Source organism: Chaetodon trifascialis, chromosome 10 (genome assembly GCF_039877785.1).
Source record: "Chaetodon trifascialis isolate fChaTrf1 chromosome 10, fChaTrf1.hap1, whole genome shotgun sequence".
NCBI classification, from domain to species: domain Eukaryota; kingdom Metazoa; phylum Chordata; class Actinopteri; order Chaetodontiformes; family Chaetodontidae; genus Chaetodon; species Chaetodon trifascialis.
This window is the reverse complement of record NC_092065.1, coordinates 7,303,927-7,318,618: the sequence shown is the minus strand read 5'-3', so window position 1 is coordinate 7,318,618 and position 14,692 is coordinate 7,303,927. Positions and strand designations below refer to the sequence as shown.

The window sequence follows — 14,692 nt, the reverse complement described above, 5'->3', positions numbered from 1 at the left end:
GCTTCCCACCAGCAAACACGTTCAGTGATGCGTTCAATGACGCCCCTGGTCTGCCCAGGTCCTGCACTGCTGCAGCCCCTCCTCATTTTCATACTTTAGGGCAGCTTTAAACCTGAAAGTATGGACTATTTTTGTAATAATTTCACCTTCGCATTCTTTGTGTGTGCTGTATGAATGGGTTTCAAACATTTTGAGCAACTGTATAAACTTCTACAGACTGTTATGACTGAACAGGAGTGTTGCATTAAAGTGGCCATCTACTGTACAGCAGTGTGCTATTTACTCTACCACTCTGCAGACTTTTTGACCAAGGAGAGAGACGCTATGCAGCAGCTGCAGATGATCGTTCAAAGCACCGATCTGAGACAGGTGCTCTCTTTTTCCGAAATTTAAAATCTGTGTAACTCTGTGTGGAATTCATTGGAATAATATGAGGTAACATAAGAGCGGCTATCGCTGAGGCACAAAAACTGAGTTGAGTGAGTGAATTATTGTAACTGTTAGTAGAAACACTGAATGATAGTTACATAAAACTGAGTTTAATGTTAATCGATCATGTCTTGGCTGATATGTGATCCAGTTTAGGTCAGTATTTGGGCTGATATCAGTCTGTTATATGGGATTATATCAGCAGTTTCAGTGAAACTGGATATCCTCCCTTACATCAGTATTCTCCCAAACTACAACACATAAGGTGTGTATTTCAAATTTTATTGTCAAATCTAATATTTACACTCATCTCCAGCATCTTACCTGTTGCAGTCGACGTGCAGAATGACATGAGAGGCGCTGACGGCCACAGAGACCTTGTGCCACTGGTCATCAGCCAGGCTGTAAGGGAACACCTCAGTGTGGGCCTGCTGGCCTTTGGTACGATAGTGAAGACGCACCTCACTGCGCTGGCCGCTGCTCTCCAGCTCCAGGAACCTGCAGAGTAAAAGCACCAGCAACCTGCTTTAGAAAGAGTTCAGAAAAAGTTTTTCTGAGGATTTGCATTCCCTGCACTGTACAGTACGTCTTGCTGCATTTATGTGTCATTACTAGAATTCTTTATTTCTGTTTGCATTAAAACCTGCATGCATCACCAAAATGTCTACACTCGCTGTGCTGCACAGTGCTGAGAGATAAACACGTCACTCATTTCCAAGCAGTGCACTCACATCTCCCCAGATTTGCAACACCATTTAGCATTTAATCACATCACTTGTCAAACAGAATGGTACTGTATGGCTGTTAAGTGCAACATCAGCAACACACAACAATAGCTCACATGTAGAGGTTCAACGCTTTACATCGGAATCTTAGTATTCGCACAGAATCCTCTTCTCCACACCAGTGAGACTCACCCAGCACAGTGACACTAATGGAAAGAGCTGCCGATACACACTCATCACCTCTGCCTTTAAAGGCAGACTTATTTTAACCAGAGTCATTTGCTGGAAACATCATTCAAAAGAAAAAATAGACACTCATGCAAGTGTAGCAATGGAATTGATTTATCTGCAAACCACATCTAATAGATTTACTTTTCCCCAGCCATGCATGCACATTCATCCCAGCTCCATAAACGCACTAGCTAACACTTCTGACGCCGAATTAGTCTTTGCCACGTCTCCAAATGAAACCATGCAGTGCTGCTTTGTTGCATATGAATAGCTGGGAAAGCTAATCAGCAGCGGGGAAAGTCATTAACATCCCCGTGAGCTCTCTTCTCGGGACTGACTTTAATGTACAAACTGTTCAATCAACGCATTATGTGGATTCAGATTGCTGTTCTGATCATCCAATGGCTCAGCTACCACAAACTAATGGAAAACATTAGCATGCTAACTGCGGATAGTGTCTCATCAGTTTTCGATCCACGATTACGGGCTCAATGTTTGGATCGCTGATGGACTGTGAATAATACGTTGGCATACAGGGTGCTTGGCTTTGTTTACTCGACTGGTATGTAAGACATCTAAACGCTCATCAAGTACAAATATTCAGGTTTCAATCAACATATTAGAGACTGCTGATATGACAACAGAGAGTGAATTTAAAAACACAACTGTAATTGTGCTTTATCAGCGGGGCGATGTAAACAGCTTCACTGTACCGCAGTTCTGCCTCACACTGCAAAAACATGCATCTCAAATTAACTTCACAACATATATGTTATGCATCTGTCTCAAAATGGATTTTCACATTGCACACAACAGTGATTTAAAAATTTAATCTCCATATATAAATAGGTCATATTTTGAATAAATGGCTTTTCTACATATTACAAAACCTATTTCAAACATATTATCGTGTGAACTGATCGTACCTGTGCTCAGAGTGATGAATGGACAGGATGACCCCGGAGTTGAGGTGGTCTTGTTTGAGGGTCACCAGCACAGTAAACTCGTTTTTGCCTCTCAGCTTTTGGACCATTTGCTCCGAGACCTCAGCAGGAGCCATCACTTCCCTGGAGGACCCTAGAATAAAGAGAAAAACATCAGATATTATTCAAATGGCTGCATTTATACAGCCCTTTTAGCCAAAGGGCTTTACAATTTGCCTCTCATTTAGCCACACACACACACACACACACACACACACACACACACACACACACACACACACACACACACACACACACTCTCACTCTACCTCCTGAGTCACGGTTTCATTATTATTTCTATTATTTACACCATTAAGAGCAGTTCCTCACGGAGAAACGTCTTTTATCTGTCTGAACGTATGGAAATAAAAACGAGAACTAACAATACGCATGTTTTATTAATCTTACAAAGACGTTTGCTGAATATATTTAGGACAGGATGATGTAAATGAAAAGCCAGAGTTGTAGCTGTGAATTGTTAATTGCCAAGCGATTACTTATGAATATGATTACACAATACTTAAACACATTGCACACAGAACAGTGGAAGAAGATTGAGGATCTGACGTGTTAAATCAGATTTACGGAGGCTGTGCTGAAAGTCTTAATTGTACACAGACCTGAATTATTTCCCTGCTTCACCAGAGGTCTTTGGTTATTTTTAACCCATGAAGTTCTGCGATGAAAACACTGGTGGGATGACAGCAACTATGATACTGTTAAAGAAGCCAAACTGAGTGATTCTGTAGTGCATGAAACATGTCAAAATAGTGGAAGTAGTCATGAGGTGAAATGCGGTGTTGACATTTGAGAGATGAAAAATATTAAACAGGAGAATTTGCTGTACAGAGCTGGAGAACATTCAGTGGGATTTCAGGCCAAACGCTGTAAATATTTGATGCATTCACATAAACGCTTGACGAATTTGAATTCATGAATGAAAAATCAACATCAAACCCCAAAAAGAAATGTTTATAGCTCTAGTGAGTATTTGAGATGTTTGACACATTTTACAGGACTCGAATCCGTGTTACCCACTTCATTTAAACTTTGGGAAGCTGCGAGTCAAACACGTTGCCCAGCGAAGCTGCTAAAATCATTTTACTCAGTTTTGCAAGTTTGTTGACCATTTTGATCTCAAACCTGCTTTGATGAAGGCTGATGGAGCCTCAAGACTTCTTAAAATAATGATGTGGATGTTTGTCAAATTAGGAAAACTAGCCACACACTTTGAAGCATAAGTGTTTTCAAGATTTTAAGAGGTCATCCATCTCAAATAAAACTTGACATCATCCACTTAATGCTCCCAAACGTTGCACCAAACATATGTCTCAGTTATCCCAAAAATTGGATCAATGGATCAAACACCTTCTCTTTTGGCTTGGTGTCTGACTCTGATATGAAGCCAAGGATTTGGGGAGGAGAAGTGAAAGGCTAATGCTGCTGGTGTGGATGGGAGGGCATTTTCTGTGTAGTTAGCTCGTAAGCTCCTGTTCCCACCAGTGTGCCCCTTCTCCAACTCTACACAGACGTCTATGCTACTTTAATGGAAGCATCAATAAATGATGACGTTTCTCAGAAGCAATCACATCAAAGAGTTCACTTCTTGCCATGGGATGCATGCAAGATGCCCTGGCACACTTAAGCGCTCCAGGAAGCTAGCGTGGCGGCTTTTCCTTAGTGTATTAACATTACTTCCAGCTGGTGGGAGTAACCAATTAACACAATGCAATCTGAAACAGCGAGCAATGCCATGATGAGGACTGGCATACAGCGAGAGCACGCAGCAAAGAGGAGCGTTGTTTTCAGACTTCTCGTCTTCTGCTTTCTTACAGAGCTGGCGTTAGCCTTTCCCTGATGTAGGCTTTTAAGGCCAACAGGGACATATTTTGAGTCATTTCTGTCAAAACAAAAACGCTCTCTGGATTCGTCGCTTACCAGAGGAGACACACAGGGAGCAGTTTTCATGCATTTTGCATTGCCAGTGGAGTATCATTCCAGTGTCATTGGCTGAGGTGGGACAGATGGTCCAATGACTGCAACAGGAGTTCTGCCTAGCAATAATCTGCTGCCATCAACAGATCGCACTTAATAACCAAATCCAAATGACCACTGTTCACAATAATCTCAGAAATCATTTTCGTTGTATTTTCATCCACATTATTAAATTGTGATTTAATCCACAATTGGCTGCCTTTTATGTGAGTCATTTTAAATTTGCTCTTAGAAAAATGCTCCATGCAGTCATTTCCCACTTATGAAGCAAAGATGAGCTCAGGCCGAACAGGATTTACGTCTATGATAATATGTGCTGGTCAGTCTATAGCCAGGTCACGTGTTGAACAGAGAGTGCACTGATATCTCAATCATGAGCAAAATGAGCGCAGTGGGAGCAGGTGTCAGGGCGGGGTCCATGCTGAAAAAAGGCTGATGAGGCAGGGGGGATGGTGAGGACCGAGGAGCCGCTACCACCGGCCCGCTCCGCAGCTCAGCAGCCACGGGCCTTTGATCTATGTGTGGATGACTCTCATCACCAGCCTTTACACTTTGAGGGGAATGGGGCTGCTGAAAATGGGACTTTGGGGGATTGAAGGGTGGAGGCATCATTTAAATGGAGCGATGAGATTGGTCTCTGTTGAGTTGCTGTGTGAGAAGCACAATGATCTCCACACTCTTGACGGGCACTCAAACGAAGATTAAGACAGCTACAGCAGCATCGTCTCTGCGTTCCTAAAAACATACATGAAAGGGCAGTGGATGAGTTTGTGCTGTGATGAGAGGGCCAACGGTCCCTTCTGCCAAATCACTGTGGCCCCGCTGAGGGGGCCTTTGGTCGATTATCTATTGGCAGGCGCCTGGATGGGGCAGCCACCTGCTCCTAACGACCACTCTGATGTGAGACACTGACACAAAATAGCTTGGAAATGATGATCTAGCGCATTAAAATTCCAATCAGCACATTTTTCAGCACAATAACACAGCTCTTGTCATCCATCCTAGCTGTTTACAGGATATGAGGACCGGCTGATTGTGAGAAAACCACGTTTTTGAGTCGTACAGAGTTTTATCAGCTGACTAGAGATCTCCAAAAGCCTCCGGCTCAATAGCATCCCTAGGAAGCGCAGCTTTGGGCTACAACCTAATCTTACATTGTGCTTTATTGGTTACACTCAGGCCACAATTTCCATCCCCCAGCTTCACTTCTAATCTTAAACTGTCTAATGTGGTTTTATTTTGTCTGACCCATAGTACCCACATATCTGTAATCCCCCACACTCCCATCACTGCATTCTCGTGGAGGTACACTGGCAGCCCTGCACAAATCACTTGCTAACACATTTAGCATTTAGAACAGGTGCCCTGCAGCACAGCTTGAGAGCCCAGATACACCCAGCTTTGCCACAATCCCTTTCTCACACACTGTTTTCATTTCTACCTGTATCTACAGAACAGGGGGTTTTGTACCGGAAAGAGGCAGAGTTTTCCCAGCAAAAAGAAAATACTGTGAAGGACAGGCAGAAGTATACTTTTATGTTCAACGCATACTCTGCTTCTAATTTAATGATTTCCCAGTGGAAATTGTGACTAAAAACAGTATTCCTGATACGAGATAAGCAGATCAGACACTTTTGCATGAGAATAATGAGGGCTTTCATTCTTTGGTCTCTAGTGGATTGCCAGAACAAGATAACACCTCCTACGTCTTCGCAGCAACTCAAAATTTTGCAAATAAGCCATCTCTTGACCAGTTAAGAGTGAGCGAGCCATGAGATGCGCTAAACACAGAGTCTGGAGGGGCCAGAATGAACCAGTCAGCAGAGGAAGGGACACAACACTGAGGACTAAACCAAGTGAAAATGTACTATTTTGTTATTGCATAATGTTTTCTATTTGAAAAATGACAGCATATTTCAAACAACACATTTTATCTGCCGGCCTGAGCAAGGAGAAGGATATGTGTGGGAGGGTGAGGCTAGAGAATATCTCTCCAGAGGGATTAGAGTAATGATAAACTCTCCACCAGCAGCAAACTCCAAACCCTTCATTACTGTCAGCACACACGCATATGCATCTGTGAACACACGCACATACACAAACAGGTGAAGACGGCAACTCTCTCTCACACACACACACACACACACACACACACACACACACACACACACACACACACACACACACACACACACACACACACACAGACAGTGTACTGCAGACATTTTGGCTGACCTACAGCTCCAAACAAACGTTGAGTCAATACAAAGGGAGACGGCCTCAAAGATATGCAGAAACGTGGGCTAATGCAAAGATGAATGCACACACATACACCCCCACACATACACCCCCCCACCCCCCAAAAGCCGGTTGTTACGGCTGCTGAATATTCCACCTTGCTCAGTCAATCTGCATTCGACGGACCATCTCCCCCCACCGTGTCTCCACTCTCCTGGAACAAATACTAAACTGAGCCAAGGGCACCTCCAGGACTGCTTTGGCCAGCAATTTCTCCCCAATTCTCAGATCACCTCCCCAGTGACCGCCTGTCTGACATTCACACATACACAGAGCTAATGACAGCCTTCCAGCCACCCAACTGTATAACTGCCCTGGAGGGGAGGTCTTGAAATATCCCTCCCTCCATGGTCATCGGCGCTCCTGGATCAGGCTTGCCTCAGAAAGCAGAAAGCAAAAGAGACTTTGACCACAGGGAGTTGGGGATAATGTCAGTCAACAGTTTGGAAAGGTTGGGTAACTTTTTGTGCAACAAAAAAAAAAGAGCACACAAAACCTCCAGCACACATCGAAGGAAGTGAGATAATCTTCCATTTAGATATAAAAGCCCTGTGGACTTGATTATGCTGACTAAGCACGGCTATCCGACTTAATTCAGGTGATTCACTGGATATTTTGTTCGTCTCATTTTAAACGGGATGAAAATGTGATGCCGGCTAAAGATCGGCCACACAGAAAAACCTCGAGCCATTGCGTCTCTCATTAAGTCCTGAAACAATCACACAGGCCTGCCATGCTGCACAATCATTTCAACATTGACAAATTGACAGGAATTTTCTGAAAATGGGTGTTAGTTTCTTGACAGAATAAGGCAGATTGCTTCACTGCGCTGCCAAGAAAAATGCCATTTGACTCGAGGAAATGCTTGAAACAATGAGCCTCTGCATTCATTCCAGCCACATTTTTTCAAGCCTATCTGAATGAAGTACACAGTGTACCTGCCTATAAGTATAGTGACGCAGTCATGGCCTGCTGGCAGTCTTCCTCCTGTCTACACTGTCTGCAAAGAGATGCATTCTGAAAGCAGGTTTAATGGAGGAGATGGGTGGCACGATCCACATTCCTCCTCCCGTGCAGAAACACTGAAGCTCAGCTTAAACTAATGTGAGGCATCTGCGGCCTGAGTTCGAAAAATCAGTTGGTTATTTTCCAAAGTTATACTCACTTTACAATTTCCGCTTTGTGTAACTATCCCTCTGCTGCGGCTCAGCGAGGAAACGCTGTCTGTGGCAGCACAAAGAGGGAATTTCATACTAAAAAGTCTGTAACTTTGAGGGAAAAAAACCCCAAATGATTTGTCTGACTCAGACTGCAGAAGTTTCATATCAGCATCAGCAAAGTTTGGAGTGAATTTTCCCGCAGAACAACGACTATGGACATTGTTCCCATCTATTACCTTCACATTACATTAGGAAGGGACCTCTTTGCAGCCAGTATTGACAGGAACCAATAACCCTTTAAAGGTACCTAAGAGAACGTCAGTATTCTGTTGAGATAAACTAAAAAGACAGGCGAACCTATCCTTTAAGCTCTTCACCTTCAGGGTGAAAAAGGGCTCAGAGCTTCATGTCCTATTTCAAGGTTTTTAGATCTTTCTTTAGAATCCCATTTTAAGATATTACCTCAGTTGAATTCATGAAATGACAGTCTAGAGCACTTTTAACTTGAGTTTTAAGGCTATTATTGCTCACATCTAACTAGAAAAACTCACTTGTACAAGTCAAAGTCAATGTGCTCATCGAGGAGAGCAGAACAACAACTGTTGTTTTGGAGGGAAGTGTAACGCCTAGTCCACATGTACATGTGTAAAATGTAAAATGTAAATGTACTAAATGTAGCTTTTACTACGTGTTTTGGCCTTTTGCCCACACAAATGCGGTTTTAGTTGACTGAAAACGGACCTTCCGGAAAACTCCTTCCAGGGTGAAGATACTCAGAATCACCATTTGCAGTGTTGACGTGTGGACAGCAAGTTCAAAATAGCACTGGTGCTAACTTTGCTAACAGGACTTTTTGCATGTTTACACATTAATGTACAGTTAGTCTTTGAGGAATTGAATGGGAATTGAGAAACAGAGGCATCAGAATGAGCTACAGAGGTCACTGCTACACAACCCAACACTCACTGAATTCTGGACGAGACTCGGTCACGAGGTGAAGGCGGGTCATGCCTTCATCATAGTTTAGAGGTCGGACATCTGAACCTGAAATCCTTTGTTGCAGCATTGTGGGAAGTAGTTACGGCTGTTTTCGGATCTCGACTCAGATTAGGGTCTGAATATCTCAGTCCTTGCTGCTATGACTTTGACCACTCATTTTTAATATCTGCAATGGATCACGCAACTCGCTGTTCGGATCATATGATGGTTTTCAGTCACAGATCGGATTATTTTCTGATCAGCCAAAAAAAGAAAAGAAGGGAGTTAGGGTTACATTAATTAAAAAATTCACCACTCTGGCTCTGATGCAGCTGCCTGTGAGCCGAAGTGAAGGCAGCAGAGATTGCTGAAGTTGCAATAAACATCACAATCTTCTGATTTATTCTCACGACGACGTGCAGGCCCAGTTTCCCAGTTACACCAGTAAAAACGGCCAAAATAAATGCCTTCAGGATTTCACTGGATGGAGGCAAAAGCGATGGCTTTTAAATCAGTCGCTCTTCCCCAAATCAATCACAGCATGCATCTGTTTTGTCCATCGTTTCTTTGCAACTCTCCAACAAGATTAAAGGAATTATTACTGTAATTAATCTGAGGTTCACATGTGTGATACTTGCTCATTCCTCTACATTACAGTATACTTTCCTTCTTTCTAATAGTGGAGTATTTGCAGTGCATCTTGCAACAGGAACTGCAATGAAACAAATGGCAATAGTAAGAATAGGATGTTCCATTTGTTAGTGGTGGCTTTTATCTAAAGCACTTTACAGCGTGGATGCTAGGCTAACCTTTTTTTGTCAGTGTTAATTACCTTATTGATTCCTGAAGGTTAATTCTCATTTTGCCTTCTTGGAGTCACAAAACATGGAGTTACCTGAACCTTCTCAATACAATTCAGCAGGGTACAAAAGCTGCTTTCTTACAGAGATGATTGAATCTGGGCTCTACAGTTGAAGGACGAAGCTGTCCTCCCACCCACTGCATTACATCCTTGTAAAGCCCAGTACTCCAATGTATCATATTGTGTGTATACTAGCAGCGCCAGTGTACCGGCAGCTGGCAAGTGCAGCCCCTACAGTGGAAACACACAACTCTCGCTCCTATTCAAACACTTGTATCTGTTTCACACACACGTTAATGCAGGAAAACAAACTCACATTCACACATAGTCCCTCTGTCTTCCTCCCTCTTTCACACACACACACACACACACACACACACACACACACACACACACACATAGTGTTGCTGTATTATAAATGAGCCTCTTCCATCCTGTTACACTTCAGTGTCGCTGCAGTCAGGGACATAATCACCACAACATACACTAAAACACCTCACTGGCAGTGTTCAAACAGTCTGAGCGAGAACATGCTTCTGAGACAGGATTCACACACACTCACACACACTCTCACACACACACACACACACACACACACACACACACACACACACACACACACACACACACACACACACACACACACACACACACAATTACAGGGGAGTCTTGTGCTGCAGCTGAAAGGATGCTTCTAGCAATTGTGTTGTTTGCACTTTGAATGAGTTCGGTCCATGTGCTTGTAGCCAGAGAGGGAGGGAGTGTGTGTGTATGTGTGTTGGGGGAAGGGAGGGCTTCTGGGTGTGGCCCCTGTGCTTGTTTATATACAGACAGATATATCTGGGTGTTGAGATATGAAAAACTGTGGGGGAAGTGCTAATGATGTGATGATTTTGTGGCGTGGATGAGTATCACCTGGCATCAGGACATGAGAAGAACATAGCCCGGGGGCTTTTCTCCCTCTCTATTACGCCCCGTCCCCGAGGTCCAACCTCTCCTAATGCCATGCAATGTAGCGCTGACAGCTACCTTCAAAAGCATCAGCAGGGGTGCGCTAAACAGCAATCCCCCCACTGCTCGCTGCTCTTCTCTTTCTCAGACACACACAGAAAAAACACACTTTGGCAGACAGAGATACAAAGATATAGCGAATGTGAGCACAATTGCTTCTTCACACACGTGCACAAATACACATTTCTATAATGTGAATTACCCCGCTGCTTCTCTTTCAGGCCTGAGCAGCTATCCCTCCTCCTGCCTCCTCCCAGCACCCAGAGATAACAGCCTTCCCTTCAGGCAGCCAGGCAGTGGAGGGGACAGCCATGGATATGTTCTGCCTGCTATCTAATGAGCGTCGGAATGTCACCGTGGGCCCGTCTGCTGGTCCCAGCCAGCCAAGCATCCATACATGTGGAATCAGCACAGTCTATCAAACAGCTGGCAGACAGCTCGGCTCCCTTTTTCTCTCCCTCTTTCTTTTTCAGCTTCTTTCCTCCCTATCTACCTCACTCTTTCTGCATCTCTACAGTATGCGCCTCTCCCTGTCTATTTCTGATCACAAACAAGCAGAGGCCCAGGCTTGCTGGTACGCCTCCCCCCTGCCTCCCCCTCACCCAACATCATTGACTTAACGTAGACATCCCAAATGAAGAATGGAGGCGAGCTCTGCCATAAATAACACACCGCCGCCGCCTTCTCCGCTCGGGTGACTGAATGTACTTAGCAAAGGTAATGCAAAGAAATAAGAGCGTAATGACGGAGAGGTGCCAGTCGTGGAACAGTCGTGTTTTTCATTTGGTGACAAAAGCAGTGGGAGCTTCTTTCTATAACTGTCTGTGTTTCTCTCTCTCTCTCTCTCTCTCTCTTTCTTTCTCCAACTGTTTCTTGTAGTCTCTCTCCCCCTCCCTCTCGCTACCTGCCTGGGTAGAGCACTTCTGAGTGTTGTCTACACAGAGGACATCAAATGGCCTGCCTTCACAGAGATGCTGGAGTTGCTGCTCCATGCAGAAGAGCTGCTGTCTCAGCGGCTGTGCAGAGAGATTAGAAGATATCAGCGAGGAGAAGGGAAGAAGAAAAATGTCGACAAATGATTGTGGTGTTTCTCTGTCCCAAAACAACGTTGTCACTTTGGTACATTATGTGATCCATGTTGAGATGCTCCTTGTGAAGATATGAATGTTGCCACGTCTTTGGTTTTGGCACTGATCCGGGAGCCAAAAGCAATTTCCTCTGTTGCTGCTTTGGGCTGGGTTATGATAGACATCTCCATCCCTGTGATGGGGCCGTGAACGGGCTCGTAATGAGCGTCTGACGTGAAGAGACAAAGACGTAACACTGGCAAAACAGTGCGTACAAAAGTCAAGCACGACCACAGCTTTGACAGCTCCATTAACTGTATGCCATAGATAACATATTGCCTTACAGCTGACAACACGGGCATCTGACTCACTCTATTACCCATTCATATTTTGCGTATAGGAAATCTTCAGACTGCTTACACACTCCACAAGATCACCAACGGGTAAATTCTAGCGAGGGGCCCATTCACCCACACCCCCATGAACACGGGGTTTTGTCCCTGCCTAATCTGATTATGCTCAGTCTTTCTATGATTCCTTGCATGATCCACCCATCTCTCCCCCTGTGCTCGCCCTGCTCACCCCACTTCTTCACGGGGACCTATTGTTCAGGCAGGTGGCAGTCTGAGGGCCCCGAGCTAAGTCCCGTTGTGGAGGAAAACTGCAAATCCACTGCATGCTGCTGCTGACAGTCTCTTACACAGTTGAGCTATGGACAGAGAGAATCGTACACAGGAATATGTGCTATGGTATTATTATCAGATGATCTGACATTTTCACAAAAAGGGTCCACATCAGGCATCTCAGTGGAGCACCTTATCGGTGGATTACTGGGCTGCATCCTGTCAGCCTCACAAGTTGTTTAAACAAAATGTTAAAAGGACAGCAACGTTTAGCACCATCACTTTTCATTAAAAAGTCAGCATGGCTTCACATTTTATCTTCCATCACAGGCAAAAATACAAGGAGTATGTGTTTCTGTACCTTGGAAGTGGAAAGCTCTAGACTCGCTGTGGAAGCCCTGGACCTGAGTAACTCCATCAAAGCCTTCTCCAAGCGTTAGTTCATCAAACACGCTGATGCGCAGGGCAGGGTCGACCCCGAAACCTACAACTAATTTGCAAACACAAAAACAAGATTGTCATTGTTATTGGCATGCAAGGACACCTGTGATGCTATAAAAATATTGCTGGTGTCAGGGGAAGAGATGGGAGGTTACTGCGCTGTGTACAAGCTGCTAAATCAACTAGGTGCGATTATTTCTGAGAAGCCTTGGTGGGAAAAATGATCCAAAGCAACAAATAATCAGTGTCTGATTGTACATGCTACATGTTGCAAGAGGTGGTTACGGTCAGTGACAGCCGTGTGTCCTACCTGGGGAGGCGCAAAATATGCCGAGAACCAGAAATAGCTGTATTAATCCCATGGTGAATGTATAAAAAAATTAGTCCATGTTTTGCCCACTTCCGAGAGACAGTATTGTTCAATCACACGCGAATGATGTATCACCCTCGCGCAGGAGGCTATTACCAATCCCAAATGCTGAGCGGAGGCATCATCACAACTTTAGATGCCCAATGATGCAAAAAAAAAGCAAATCCGGATGGAAGGAGGAAAGAAAATGTCACAGAGTGCAAATTATTCCATGTAACGCAAGGTCTGCTCCATCAGCACCGTCCGCGGCACAGGTGGGAAACAGAGGGCGCACGAAGCGAGCTGCCGCTGCTTCACCAGCCGAACAGACGCTCCTACAGCGGCGTGAGTGAGAGATGCGGCCGCTGAAGGAGGAGTGAGGAGAGAGGAGGAGGAGGAGGAAGAGGAGGAGGAGGAGGAGGAGGAGAAGGAGGAAAACCTGACGAGGAGTGTGAGAGAGCGAGAGAGCGGGGAAAGAGGAGCAATGAAGCCCCCTTGTGGCTGATAAGAGAAAACACTCGATGAATCGAAAATAAGCTCCTGGCATTGATTGTAGCCACGCCTGTTGTCGACAAGAAAATGTCTACAGTGGCACTTCCCTCATGGGAAAAATCATTTGGAACTGGTCGCAAAATTCTTTATAAATTCTTGGAAGTTTACTAGAAGGATCAATGCGTTCTGGGAAAATTATATGTAGTGTCCACTTAATTCCAATTAAATGCTAAGCCTGTGTACAGTGCGCAGAAGGTAAGCAGAGCATCCAAAGGCACGCCGATTGTCTGTAGGGAGGCATATAATCCAACATATGAAGAGTTACGTTTACAATCTTAAATTAATAATGAGAAATATTCAGTTGTGTTTAAATGAAATCGTTCTTTCGATGGAGTTCCGTTTGAAATTTCAGACAACAGTTTGTTCAGTATCAGTATCAAATGACAGTTATTGCCAGGAACATTTGAAGAAATTAGAAAGCTACTGGGAAAGAAGGAACCTAAAAATAAACCTTTAGCATAATTGTATTATATTTTAATCAATTTTGTTTGAAGTATGTGTCTATGGTGTAATACTCATGACTACATTTAAAGTCAGATTTAGGAGTGGAAAACATTTGAACATATTATTGACATTTTTATTATTGTCTGCCTTCATTTGGCCCTTAGTTAAATGACTTAGCCCCAAAAATCAAGTGGGTCAATCTGGGAATACTGATTGACAGTATGAACTTCAGTATTTTGCAATATGCTGATGACATTGTGTTGGTTGCTGAGAGATTAATTCACAAAAAAATAAAAATAAATATTAGTTTTGAGTTTATGGTGTACTAAATGGAGACTTTCCTTAAACAGTGAAAAAACACTGACTAAGTTTTTGAAAGCAATGTGAACAGCAGAGCAACCATATGTTTCAGTTTGGGCTGGTTTTGTTGTTGATGAAAGTATGGGCTTCACAGAGGGAAGAGAAGTATTGGCAGTGTCAGCAGGAATAACATCAGGGTCTGTGATGAATAAAATGAGATTGTCTTGACCTTGATTTTTTAGTG

At 43.9% G+C, this 14,692-nt stretch overlaps 1 protein-coding gene across 1 annotated transcript in view; it reads right to left on the bottom strand.

Annotated features, from left to right (window-relative positions):
* LOC139337358 (protein kinase C-binding protein NELL2a-like) overlaps nucleotides 1–13,641 on the bottom strand; it is an 80,495-nt gene extending 66,854 nt beyond the window's left edge. Inside the window, exons 1-4 of the mRNA XM_070971901.1 lie at nucleotides 13,114–13,641; nucleotides 12,724–12,852; nucleotides 2,312–2,462; nucleotides 754–927 (exon numbers count right to left, since the gene is read on the bottom strand). Coding sequence (XP_070828002.1) covers nucleotides 754–927; nucleotides 2,312–2,462; nucleotides 12,724–12,852; nucleotides 13,114–13,165 — 506 coding nt within the window. The 5' untranslated portion in view covers nucleotides 13,166–13,641. The remainder of the gene's footprint in view (nucleotides 1–753; nucleotides 928–2,311; nucleotides 2,463–12,723; nucleotides 12,853–13,113) is intronic.
* Nucleotides 13,642–14,692: the final 1,051 nt, after the last annotated feature.